The sequence below is a fragment of the Gadus macrocephalus genome, chromosome 4 (genome assembly GCF_031168955.1).
Source record: "Gadus macrocephalus chromosome 4, ASM3116895v1".
Classification (NCBI taxonomy): Eukaryota; Metazoa; Chordata; class Actinopteri; order Gadiformes; family Gadidae; genus Gadus; species Gadus macrocephalus.
Window position 1 is genome coordinate 16,126,050 of NC_082385.1, and position 13,931 is coordinate 16,139,980.

General features: G+C 41.5%; 2 protein-coding genes across 2 annotated transcripts in view; both read right to left on the minus strand.

Moving 5' to 3' along the window:
* Positions 1–1,290: 1,290 nt before the first annotated feature.
* Positions 1,291–6,582, minus strand: LOC132456218 (tropomyosin beta chain). The gene is made up of 9 exons (XM_060050524.1): positions 6,280–6,582; positions 5,062–5,187; positions 4,639–4,772; positions 3,611–3,728; positions 3,271–3,341; positions 2,773–2,848; positions 2,249–2,311; positions 2,028–2,097; positions 1,291–1,630 (listed from the first exon to the last, which is right to left on the minus strand). Exons 1-9 carry the CDS (start codon positions 6,391–6,393, stop codon positions 1,548–1,550), a joined length of 855 nt encoding a protein of 284 aa, XP_059906507.1. The 5' UTR covers positions 6,394–6,582; the 3' UTR covers positions 1,291–1,547.
* A 490-nt stretch (positions 6,583–7,072) lies between these two features.
* The window catches only part of tln1 (talin 1), a 43,756-nt gene continuing 36,897 nt past the window's right edge, over positions 7,073–13,931 (minus strand). Inside the window, exons 55-56 of the mRNA XM_060050522.1 lie at positions 8,682–8,807; positions 7,073–8,342 (exon numbers count right to left, since the gene is read on the minus strand). Of these exons, the coding sequence (XP_059906505.1) occupies positions 8,211–8,342; positions 8,682–8,807 (258 nt within the window). The 3' untranslated portion in view covers positions 7,073–8,210. The remainder of the gene's footprint in view (positions 8,343–8,681; positions 8,808–13,931) is intronic.

The following is a 13,931-nucleotide window of genomic DNA, read 5'->3' on the forward strand; positions in this document are numbered from 1 at the left end:
TTCCCGTCCAGTAACAATGTGACATGTGACTGAACTTGGTTCCTTACAGATTGCCTGTTGGGAACTTCTGACTTTATTCTCAGAATTGAGACTTTATTCTTAGAATTCCGAATTTTAAACTCAGAATAAAAAAATTATTAATGTAGCCCTAATCCTCTTCAATTATTATCAGATCTTTGCAGTAGATACATTTTCATTGCTAAAAGCAACTGTGAAATTCTGGCCTAAAATAGGCGATCGGTTGAGTGGAAAACCCATTGGGGCCAGACCGAATCCTATACTGGGAGACTGCACGAAGTGTCCAATTCGGTGAACAATGACATGGTTGTCCCAAAGTGAATACAGGCTCTAAATCATGTGGTGAATCATCATAGGGTTTATGCTTTTCTGGATTTTCAGTTTTTTCAGTTGTCCATTAGACCATGACCCCGGCGGGTCAGCCTGAATCCTATACTGGGGGATGTATGGCATAACACAGAATAAATTACACATTACAAAAACATTTTGTTGTGTGTGTGCAAGCAAGTGATAAGTTTACCCCCTGGAACCTTTCTTCTATAGTGCCTTGCATAGAGATTGCCCCTCTTCACAAACACATCCAGTAAGATGGCCAGGAGGTTTTCCTGGGGGGAAATGTGTTCTGTCCCACTGCGTCCATTTGCCTCTGTGTGTTTGGTAATCACCCTCTAGATGTCGCCATTGTCTTCCCATTCGTTTCAATAAATGCATGATTATGAATATGTTTGAACGTTGATTTAAAAGTGTTACATTTCTGGATTGCCAAGGCGATCCTAGTTTTTACGTGTTGAAGGATTTTTCAATATGATTTCGTTTCAGATTAAGCATTAAGATGTAGGATTTAGATTTAGGTACGATTTAGATTTAGATATACAATGTAGATTTAGACTTAAGGTGTGGATTTAGCTGGAACATATAACTTTCATTTTATATTATGTGAAAAAGGGAAATGGAAATGGCAGGGTATTTTGGAGGGTTGTTTATTTAATAAATCTAGGAAAAATTAAGCAAAGCTTTAGCTAAATCTGAAACAAGTGAAGCACGTTTTTCTGCAGGAAAAGTTTACAAACAGCATCCAATACAATTCTATCTTCGGGTATTTGTGATATAGGCCAGAGGGATGAGTGCCCCCTGCTGGCCCTGCAACACATTTACACGCTCCAACGGGTCTCCCATCCAAAGCTTGACCAAGCCAGCTCTGTTCGCTTCAGATCCCAGCAGTAAGTCATGGTGTTTTCTAAAATTTACCTTAACAATCTGGAATAATCAAGATAATTCTTCATGATCTTTATTAAAGGAAGCGGTGATTACAGGAAATACATTAAATGTAAGTACATATTTATAGATGTTACTGGGATATCAGAAGAGCATTGAGGTACCACTGAAAACATTAAGGCGGCAGCGGTTAATAGGTAGTTCGTTAAATCTACTACTATGTCAGGATTGCGATCCATACTTGAACTGTAATATTCCTATCCGGGGAGGTGGCTGTGGATTTGGCAAAGGGAAGCTTGGAGGTGAAGATGAATCTACAAGGTGGTCATGTCATTCAGAGCCAGGTCCAGCTCCTCACTCAGGGCCTTGCCCTTCAGCTTCTGGGCATAGACTTCATCTGCAGAACGCATAGAAGTAATTTAGGATGCATTAGAAAATAGGAAGAAATTAAACAGTAAATCAAAAAAAAATTATGGGAAATTTGAAATACGATAAGATATCATTTTAGTAAGTGAAGGACATATCTGTATATTTTCTTGAATTATAAAACTATTTCAAATGAGATGTATAAATATATATAAAGATAAAAATATGTTAATATATATATATATATATATAAAGCTATACTGTATATCTATAGGTAGATATAGATATAGATATTTTAACTGTATGTATTTTAACAGTGACACATCCTTTCAATGGAATAAAGGTTTTCCACGGAGCCTTTCCCATGCAAATGGAATGGCAGATTATTAAAGATAAGGCTGACCAAGGGGCCACAGTGAAGTACAAACCTTCCAAGTCATCAATAGTCTTTTCAAGCTTGGCAACAGACCTCTCAGCAAACTCAGCACGGGTTTCAGCCTGAGGAAGGCACACTCAGTATTTGTGAATATATCCAAAAGTAATCCCATTAGGGAAACCCCCACACACAAGACTCTCCTACACAACCATCTTGTTCGTTCTATTTAGAAAAATGTAGAAAATAGCAAAGGAAAAGTCCTTCAAAACTCACCTCTTTCAGTTTATCTGTTAGGACTTTGATTTCCTCCTCGTATTTGTCTTCCTTTTGTGAGTACTACAATCAGAAAATAAATTGGAAATCAAATAGTAAGCCAATTGGTAGGTTCACTGATATTCATAATACATACAACACATTCATATTGAAAGTAGACATTGATCTTTGATCATTGATCATTGTTTATTAGATGCTTATATCACAATAATAATTTGTAATAACCACAAGAAAGAAGAAGATATGAAGTAAACCAGTATTAATATTAATAATGAGAATCATAATAATGATTATTCTAATTCAATGAAATAGAGTTTCTCAAGGAACTTCAACATTCAATCGTTCGTACTTTCAGTTGGAAAGTGAATATCATGTCTATCTCTACCGCTGACTTCGATGGTCTGCGTCAGTGTGTGGATTGATCAGTGGTTCCTGAGTGCTGTAGAACGTAGCACTGACTACAAAGTGGACAGAGCAGGACACGGTGTTGTGTGAAACAGATGCAAGCTAGCAGACTACCGCACCTTCTCAGCCTGGGCCTCCAGGGACTTCAGGTTGTTGGTGACGTTCTTCAGCTCTTCTTCAAGGTCACCCGATTTTCTGAGTGACGAAAAATCGATCAGATTGCAGAATATCAACAGCATGAAGCTGTAACAGTAACATTACTTCTACTTAGACAACAGCCATTGAATCCTGACTGGTCAGTAACCTTCCAAGGGTGCAAAAACAAAATGCTCAAAGTCTAGCAGAATATTATCTCGATTTCAGCTGACTTACTTGTTCAAAATAAACAATACAGTTATTGATTAAAGTTCCCTATATCTAATCATTGTTGATAAACGTGGTCTAAGCCCAATGTATGCTTTACATAACAGTACAATTACAGAGCAAGGCAGGTAGAGTCCATGTCTCAGTTGGGTCGAGTTATTATTGTGACTGATTAAAGAACTATATGTAGAAACCATATGTTACCGTATGTTTATATGTGTTCATCAAGTGACATTCAAAGGTGCATAGCTTACGCCTCGGCCACCTCAGCCCGCTCCTCAGAGCGCTCCAGATCTCCTTCCAGGATCACTAATTTGCGAGCCACCTGAAACGAGAAAAACACAACGATGCTCGGAACAAATAGACCAAAGACACAGACAGACAGACAGACAGACAGACAGACAGACAGACAGACAGACAGACAGACAGACAGACAGACAGACAGACAGACAGACAGACAGATAGATGGATAGAGTTTTGATCTTTTAACGTTTTATTCAGCTGAAATTAAAGTAGACATTCCCTGATAAAATGTTGACTTGAGTTGATTGCAGGGCAGGGTTTAACCCAAACCCAACCCATGTAAAAACCCACCTCTTCATATTTGCGATCAGCCTCCTCAGCGATGTGTTTGGCCTCCTTTAACTGCATTTCCTGGATCTCCATTTTCTCCTCGTCTTTTGTGGCTCTGTTCTCTATCACCTTCATTCCTCTGTAGAGAACAAGAAATCCGTGGTCATGTGAGGTTGTAGCTCAAAAAAATAACCCATTTGCTATTCAAGAATGTCAAAACGAGTCTATAGAGTGAGGGTTAGGTTAGGTATGAATTGGGGGCTGCTTGCCTACTTGTTCTTAAGTCCCCAGATCAGCTCCTCTAAGTGTGCTAAATCACAGAGCCAGGTCCTCAGATCAGCTCCTCTAAGTGTGCTAAATCACAGAGCTAGGTCCTCAGATCAGCTCCTCTAAGTGTGCTAAATCACAGAGCCAGGTCCTCAGATCAGCTCCTCTAAGTGTGCTAAATCACAGAGCCAGGTCCTCAGATCAGCTCCTCTAAGTGTGCTAAATCACAGAGCCAGGTCCTCAGATCAGCTCCTCTAAGTGTGCTAAATCACAGAGCCAGGTCCTCAGATCAGCTCCTCTAAGTGTGCTAAATCACAGAGCTAGGTCCCCAGACCCATCAGAGCCTAGGTGAGAGTATATCACGGTGAAGTTCAATTTTGATTTCAAAAGACCATATCTTTGTTTTGTGGCATAGGGGAAAATGCTGTGTGTACCAACTGACTCATCTGAGTGACAAACATCTTCTACACAAAAAAAACTATGAAATGAAGGTCTGTTACTGATCTGTCTTAATACGCTTTCTAACCTCATCAAGACTCTTAACAAGAAGGAAATAACAACCCGGTACCCCAAGGAGGAGGCGTCGGGGAAGAACCAGGACTAGGTGGAGAAATTATATCTCCACACTGGCCTGGAAACGCCGCGGGATCCCCCCGTCAGAGCTGGTCAATGCGGCCCAGGAAAGGCAAGTCTGAGGCCCCCTGCTGGAGCTGCTGCCCCCCGCGACCCGACCCCGGATAAGCAGTTGAAGAGGAGAGAGTGAGAGAGCAACCCAGCATTACCGTTCACTCTCATCTGCAGACTTCTCCGCCTCGTCCAGCTTCTGCAGGGCAGTGGCCAGCCTCTCCTGTGCTCGGTCCAGCTCCTCCTCCACCAGCTGGATGCGCCTGTTAAGGGACGCCACCTCCGCCTCAGCCTGGGGGACAGGGAGCACCAGGATGAAGATAACGGACACACTCTCTCATCTCCAACACAACCCTGAATACTAAGGGATTCATCTTACAACTTGAACGGATCATAGAGTAGTGACTTGCATGGAAATGAAGAGAAAGGTGTTATAAAAATCTACATTTTGACGATACATTTGGTGTGACTCCCCAAGACCGTTATTTCAGGGGGAGACTTTACCATGTGGATGACGCCATTGCAGACATCTCAAAGACGAACAGGGGAGTTTGTGTAAACATTGTTTTTTCTGTGCTTACGTCTGTTGCTTTCTTCTCGGCCTGCTCCAGCTTCTCCTGCGCGTCCTTCAGGGACTCTGAGTATTTGTCCAGCTCATCCTCCACGCCCTTCAGCTTCTTCTGCAGGCCCAGTAGCTCTTCTTCTAGCTAGGAGACATGTGGAATAACATGAACTAGTAGACAACACAAAACAAAACCTACAAAAGCCTAGGAGAGTATCATTTTCAAAGCATTTTTTCTAAGCTATTTTACATTTGAATGATATTAATATTATCTAGGGAACTGTAAAACTTTTGATAAACTTTCTCATTAAGTATTTATTATGAAATTCAAACATGCAAATTATATGACCAGGTTGGTAATTTATGAATAGAGTGGACGGTAAACTGTTGACCTTTAGCCTAGCTGGGTCAAGTAGCCTAACCCTAATCTAGTGTAGTTCCCTAAACGCATAAAAGATGCATTAGCTGGTATTGAGCACAAGAACATTTAATTGATTGTGAAGATTTCATTGTGTAAATGAATGTAAAAAAAGGATTCTAGTTTTTCTAAATTTCTTATGTTCCCAAATATGGTCAACATTTTTTATCAAATATTAGGGAATATTCTGACGCATGACCCAAACATTCTCAAGACATTGTGCCAATTTCTATTCTCCAGGCACAATACGATCAGCTTTAGTGTCCAGTTATGTTAAGCATGGCATCTTGGGGGTCAGAAATAGCCACGGATACTTCTGATCCCGCTGCTGTCAGTGTGGAACTTTAATGCAGCCCAAAAAGAAGCCTATCCTTTTATCTCAGCAGTTCACAGGAGGTAGGGCTGTTTCAAAGGGAACACTAAAATAGACCATCGCTCGTCATGCCTCAGTCACACAGAAATGAGAGTTGGGAAAGTGTAAAAGGTTGAGTTGTATACGCTATACTACTACACCTACTCAGGTTACATTGAATAAAAATGTATAAATAAGCAAAATGGGTGAGTTTTTATACAAATATTATCTTTAGTGTTATAGAGTAGGCCTATTAGCAGACTGGGGATTCTACACATGTAGTTAAAAGGTAAAATGGTATAAAGACCATTTCAAATATAAAACCACTCGTTGAAAACTAACTATTTTAATCAAGGATATCTGTCCTGTTATTGGGCATGCACACACACAAATGCATACACATCATCTATATCCAATTGATGTGTATCTACACATCATTCATTTGAATATGTCTCTTTTATACGTACCAGTTTGCATTTATCTTCTGCCCCTTTCTTGTCCCCCTCTGACTGCTCGGCCCGATCGATGGCATTTTCTTTATCCAGTTTCAACATTTGCATTTTTTTCTTAATGGCCTCCATCTTGCCTGTTTTTTGTTACTTCTCACTAAACAGAAAAAGGATGTTGTAACTCTGAACTCTGAGCGTGGGACGAGCCTGCAGAGGGGAAAGACTCAAGTGGCAAGTGAGGGCAACTGATGCAGAGGGATGAGAACAGCCTGGCAGGGAAAGGCTTAGTGAGGGGAGTGTAGCGCCAGTCACTCTACACTGTGAATGATGTCAGAGGACCACATTTGGTCCTGGCCTCTGGGTCCGCGCGCAGAGATGCTGACCATTTTAGGAACAGCTTTAGACCATACATATTCCATAACTTTTAATAACTTGCTTGACAGTTGTTGGTAATGAAGTACGTTCATTGTGCAACAGTGCATCAGGACTTATTGGCTTTTATGAGAAGTAAATCATTGTCATTATGGAGTTCTTTTTAACACATAGTGACAACTGATTATTTATATATGTGTTTAAAAATCTGCCTCTTTTTTGTGAATGATAGATGCATCAATGAATAAATACTGCATAACTACTTATTTAGAATCGTTTTTTTGAACAACAAACATGAAACATACAATGGAAAACACCTCCCTCTGTGTATACTTTGTTCAAAGACAACTAACCATTATATCAGGGGGGTTCATTAGTATTTTAAAAGTAAATCTAGGACATCTTAACACACAATAAAAAATAACAATTGCGCAGATCATTTTAAGGAAAAACAGCTTTATTGAAAAAAATATAATGGTGCCTTGAAAGTTGCATATTTTCTGATATATAAAATGTTGAAAACAAATTGACACATATATTGAAACTTTGCATGAATATGCAAATCAATAAGTTTGATATGGATTCCGGATACGCGTTTTTTGTTATATCAAGTAGGGCCAAGATAAAAAAACAAAATATTACACGATAATCTGCTTCCTCATATGCATTTCATGATCATGTGCAAAAGCATTTTGTCATTTATTTAACAACACAATTAGAATGCCTAAGAAAGGTGATTTGATGTTATGAAACAAATGAAACAAACTAATACAAATACAACAAAGACATCTTCTGATTACCGTCAGATGCCAGTTACAAATGCATTGAACAACAACCTGGATAAGTAAAGTCACAACATCCTGTTGCAAAATAAACAATAATTACTTTATCATGAGCAAAAACGACAAGGAAGAATCAAGAAATATACAAGTTATTATAGATTTAATTCAATTTAGTCCATAACTCATTTGGTCCCAACCAAAACAATTGCTTTTATAGGGCTATTTATATAACTCCAATGGATGAACATTAGCTATATAAAATCCAATATAAAATACATTTCTGCTCAATCAGTACTTTAACAAAATTCATGTGAGAGGTTTTGAATCTCAAAGTAATTTATTACAACACTAACCCTTATATCAAGAAGTGCTGTATTTGTTCAGAGTGTTTTCAACACATATAGGAAACATGGCACGTGTTACAGAACTAAAGCCATGCATTTCTTTCTCAGTAGGGTGGCACTAACACATAGGGTGCCTTGTTATTGGCAGAAAGTTAACAAAGAAATAAAGTTCATAAAGACATGCAATGTGGATACATAAACAAAACGTTCAACTCATTTACCATAAAAAAAAGCGTACGTGATCAAAACAGTAACGCAACCATACAACATTTTCTTTGATCTTTTGCTTAATTTTTTCATGTTGTTTTCGTATCGTTTCGCTCCGAATACTAAGGGTGGACTTGAGCATAAAAAATAATACTATATTTGCGTGATCTGAAGCGGAGAGTGGCGTCCTGAGCACATGATTTGTCAATGCCGTATCTTAAGCAACCACGGGGTGTTGACCTCACTAGTCCTGGCTGTCCTCGCGCAGCTCCGAGGGCAGGAACTTGTACTGCTGCTGTCGGATGGTTGCAAGCTTCTTGCGGGCCTCGTCCAGCTCGCGCTCCTTCCTCAGCATCTCTTCCTGGGCCGCGATGATCTGGAGGAGGTCAGGTACGTCAGGACAGAAGCACAACCTTGTGGACTGCATGGGAAATGGACTGCCTTTTTATACAGCGCTTTTCTAACCAGCGGCCACTCAAAGGACTTCACAACACTGCCCCACATTCATCTGCACATCGACGGCGGCGTCAACCACGGAGGGCGACAGCCACCCCTCAATGCAGTACACACACACACACACACACACACACACACACACACACACACACACACACACACACACACACACACACACACACACACACACACACACACACACACACACACACACACACACACACACACACACACACACGGCTGTTCAAGGTGCTCTCACCTGAGCGATACCGCCCACCATCTTGCTCTTCACCACCACCGCCTGGTCGTCCTGCGCGTCGAACGCAGCCTTCTGCGCCGCCTTCACCAGGTTGTCTGAAGCTCGTTTGACAGCGTTTCCGGCGGCCTAAAACGCAGAAACACCAGTGAGTTTGGAGGAAGAACACCAGGACTGGATGCTGAATATGTGCTTGTGGACACAATTATTAGGCTAGATGAAAACAGGGATAACATTTAGCATTAACGTTCAATCCGAAGTAGAACTTGGAATGAGCGAATGCAGTTTGACGTTGGGACGTTTGTTAGTTATTCTGTTGTAAAAGAGCATCAATGTTGGATATTAACTGCATGGCTTTATTGCATCTAAAAGGTTTGTGATCTAAATGGTTCATAATCTAAGACAAAGAAATGTGGAAAGACAGACTGACAATAAATATGTACAGATGTTGTGTGGATGGCATCACATGGAAGGAGCCACACACACATGACCCCCCCTGAAGGCTTGATCTTTGTGGTGCCTACCAGCCTCCAACACTGTGTGGCTAGTTTATATATATAAAAATATATAGCCATCATGGGATTACATATGCAGAATTAAACTTAGCAGTTTAAAAACTGGGTAATCTGTTTGGGTAAAAACCACCTGCCTTTTTGTCACATTTGCAAACCAGAAGAATAGCTTGCATGTAAAAATTAAAACACCTTAATTAGGGTCATCATTGTTCTGGTATGGAAGGCACCAGAACAACCTATCGAAGGCCAAGAGCCACGCTGCTCTGCTCTCCTGTACCGGGTGTTGCGCTGAAAGGCTCAGCTGATGAAGGCACGGCTCAAACTGTTTGACAAAAGCAATACAACGGCTGTTGCATTGCATTAAACCTCCTCATAACGCGTTAGTAAAAGTGAATTCAACTAAATCAATTTAATTATTTGGTATAATTTCAGTAATTCTGCAAACGTTGTACTCCACACTGACATTGAGTGTGATGTTGGTTTGTCAAAGAACAAAAGCTTCTATTGTTCTCTAAGTGTCTTCTTAAAGGATCTCTCTTAGCAGGCGAGGGCCAAGGGTCGTCTTCCTATTATCCTGCCAGAGAGGAACAGCAAAGCCCCAGCAAACATATAAATAAACTAGACTTGGCTTACAGAGAAGGAACCACTGAGTTTCATCCCGTCTATGTTGCTGTAACAGCGCTGTTCCGCCTTAAATTAACCTTGCAAGGGCTACAAAAATATATTAAAATAATTAAATGAATTAATACTAATCAGACATTTTGTCTCTGTAGACGTTAAGACCAACATTGCAACGGTCCCTATCGATAGCTTTCTGTGGTACACTTAAAACGTTACATCCAAAATAGAACAAGGGTCAAAAAAGACGATCTAAGACCATAATGCTTTGGCATTTGTATTTATGGACAAAGGTTTATAATAATGGAGGTCCCTTCTCAATAGGTATTTTGTTTCCATAGATACAGTCATAGATATAGCTATAGACAGAAATATAAGGGTATTAGCCATGCGACAGCTGCAAGGTCAAGCCTGGAAGAGGTAAGACCCTGCTGATTGAATTAGAGAACATGAGACCGTCTGGGGGCCGGCCCGGAGCCACCGAGCCCTCACCGCCGCCAATACGGGACTCCATCGCCCACAGGTTGGGGACGCTTTTTATTATTATTATCATTGTTATTATGTTCTGCCTGACATCGGCATTGCTCAGGCAGTGTGGCAGTTACAGTTAGCTTGAGGTAAAGTCTAAAACCAGAAAGCATTGTTCAGGTTTCACCGTCAATCCCTTTCATTTTGAATACCTGACAATGAGCCATGACTATGATATCAAAACACTATGCATACATGTGAAAATGTATTCAGTGCTTGCCTACATACATAGATGAACACACACACACACACACACACACACACACACACACACACACACACACACACACACACACACACACACACACACACACACACACACACACACACACACACACACACACACACACACACACACACACACACACACACTGTTACTGCCACAAGTATATCAGCCAGTTCTATGATAATAAATACAACTGCAGTAGCTATGGATAAAGCACAACTCTAGTATGCTAAATATAGACTTTACTAATCTCGATGCGACAGCTGCACAAATAAAGGAAATTCTGTAACCCGAGACAGTAGGCCTATTATCCACCAGCGCTGGCTCCCCCATCAATTGTCCTGCAGCACACATTTGTTTCACCGTGTTGTAAGCTCTTGTTTGTAAAGCACTATCCCTACTATCTAGGAGGCCTTATCAACCTCTGATACATCATAGATAGCGTTGCAATTGTATCGTCTTATTTCTTTGAAAAAACGTACGCATTAGAGTTGACAGGGAAAGTGGTCTGCCACCTCTAATACATACTTTGTTCAAAGTGTTAAGATGCGTGAAAGGGTGAATGCTGCTTCTGGGACAACCCATGAGATCAGATGTAGCTCTACTACTCTACTCAATTATAAAAAAAATCTTAAATTGTGTTGACCCGAAGTCAGCATTAGGGAGTTGACCTCTGTTGGTTGAGGGCAGCGTAGATAGCAAAACCTGACCCTTTCCATCACCATCAGAGCCAAACTGTTCTTTCAGGTCACATGATGCTGCAGCCTTCGGCCGATAACACAACATCAGTCATTTTTACAAATGCGTACCTCGATACAAACATGTGTATACATATATTGGATGTGTTCTCCGAGTCCCGCCCACTATCAGCATTTCAAAAATGCCTGCTCGCCGACATCTGTCAGAGACTGTTTTATTTTATATAGAGGCGGGAATAAATCGCTTTTCAGGCTTTCAGGCGCTCTCTCTCTCTCTCTCTCTCTCTCTCTCTCTCTCTCTCTCTCTCTCTCTCTCTCTCTCTCTCTCTCTCTCTCTCTCTCTCTCTCTCTCTCTCTCTCTCTCTCTCTCTCTCTCTCTCTCTCTCTCTCTCTCTCTCATCTCGTCAGCCATAACACTATAGATACGAGTCTTAAAGGTCCCATGTCATGAAAATCACACTTTATGAGGTTCTCTAACATTAATATGAGTTCCCCTGCCTATCGTCCCAGTGGCTAAAATTTGCGTTGGTGTAAAACGAGCACTAGGTATCCTGCTCGCCTTTGAAAAAATGGAAGATCAGGCGCGCTGATTTGGAATGTGGCCCCATATGTCGTCATAAGGGGCCAAGTTACCGCCCCTTTCTCTGCCTTGCCCGCCCAGAGAATTTCGCCCGCCAATGAGACAATGAGCTACGAGTACCACGTGTGTGTGTGTGTGTGTGATTACACACACACTGTAACACAAGTGTTGTACACTTCTTTGTTATTTGGATAACTGTTCTGTTGTTGGTGTTATGGCGCATAACACATCGGACTCTGGTATTTCAACAACGAGACTCGTAGTGGGGGTTATCTCAGCCATGGTTGAGAAGGAGTTGGAGGAAAGGAACTTTGGCTTTGACAACATGAAGAACATGAACCATGACATGGAGGGTAAAGGGATTGTTGCCTGTGATTGTCTCCCGATGAGCCCCGCTTCCCGCTCTCCGCGCCTGCTGCCAAGGGATCACCGCCTCGGCGCTGCCAGCTACCGAGGCGGTGGACCCTCGGCAGCGAGGCTCCGGCGGGAAAAAATCGCGGTCAACAATCACGGGCAACAATCCCTTTCTCCTCCATGTCGTGGTTCAGTCTACTTCAGATTGATGTGGACGTGGAAGTACCAGAGACGTCGGAGAACCCGACGCAGTCGTTTGAGATTCATAATATCGTCTGGAGGCGCACACAGCTTTTGGCCGTGATAATACATATGATATGATATAGATATCTATGTATAACATGATATTATTTAGATATAGAGCTCCAGGACTCCAGAATATTTGCAGAACACGGCCAAAGGCTGTGTGCGCCTCGTCATTGCGATACATCCACTGTAAACAGAGCGCATGGTTCCGTGGCCGCAAGCTGCTCAGGGTGACACCCCCACCCTCATCCTTGACAAGCCTCTCGCCTCCTCATTTGCATTAAAGCTAGACACCGAAACGGTTTGTTTGGGGAAAGCTCAATGTGCGACTGGCTCGTGGTGGCTGTAATTCTGCACCACGGCTGAATTTCGGGAACTTCTTCAAATACAGTGTTACGGGCCCACTAATATCTATATTAAAGCATCCATAAAGTAGCATGCCATGGGACCTTTAAAGGGGGGATATCATGCTTTTTCGACTTTTCCTTTTGCTTTAGACTGTTGCATGCATATGACGTATCATATGCATGCATGTTTTACGTCTGCTAAACAAGAACAATTTAAGTGTGAGCCAGGGGGAGTATTCTTGCCCACCGAGAACGTCCCACAATAAGTGTGTGAAACAGCTAGTTTGCGCTCAAACGTAACTTTCGTAATAGTGTGACGTCAGACTCTGCAGCGGGCGGTGCTGAAGTGCAGAAGCCCGCCTCCCGGCTACCCGCTATGTATACAACTTCTCGGGGCTGTGATTTTGCCGACACATGCATAAAGCGCTCGACCAATGTGATGGAAAATCTACATGTTACGTTCAGGTTCTTCTAAAAAGTACATCTTAGTGTTTCGTGTGATGTAATCTGGTTTCACATTCCATTCTTGGAATCTTGCTATTCTGCAGGGTCTTCTAAAATGTAATTCTTAGTGTTTCATGTTATGTAATCTGGTTTCACATTCCATTCTTGGAATCTTGCTATTCTGCAGGGTCTTCTAAAATGTAATTCTTAGTGTTTCATGTGATGTAATCTGGTTTGTTGTATGTAGTTTGGTTTGGGCCTGTTTTACTTGACCCCCTGGGGAGCGTAGAGAAGCAAAGGGTGATAAGGAACAGCCTCAACCACCTTCTTAACCTCTGAAGAAACTTCAAAGGTAGATTAACATCTGGTTAACAAAGGCTTTTGGTTTATTGGAGGCCAACTGCCCTCAAGGATCCGATCTAAGTGTATAAAAGCTCCTGACTTTAGCTTCTCAGTGGACTTCTCCCCAGCGTACCTTGAGTATGAAGTAACACGCAAAGAGAAGCTCCCATCTGAGGCCTCAGATTATTGTAATGTATGCCTGTTTAATTGTTTGTTGATGCATGTTGTGATGTATCTTTGTTCGTACTTTTATTACAAATATATATAAACCACTTATTGTCAACAGTATTGTGTGCTTTTTGCATCTAAATATCTCATCTGTCTTAGACGCAAACTCTGATAGAGAAATTGCCAT

What these genes read in the sequence shown, in the direction of transcription:
- LOC132456218 (XM_060050524.1), bottom strand. Translation starts at nt 6,393, where the DNA reads ATGGAGGCCATTAAGAAAAAAATGCAAATGTTGAAACTGGATAAAGAA. An exon ending in CCGAGAAGAAAGCAACAGAC is followed by an intron (nt 4,773 to 5,061) that starts GTAAGCACAGAA and finishes CCTGTCCCCCAG; the next exon opens with GCTGAGGCGGAGGTGGCGTC. An exon ending in CTGATCGCAAATATGAAGAG is followed by an intron (nt 3,342 to 3,610) that starts GTGGGTTTTTAC and finishes TTCTCGTTTCAG; the next exon opens with GTGGCTCGCAAATTAGTGAT.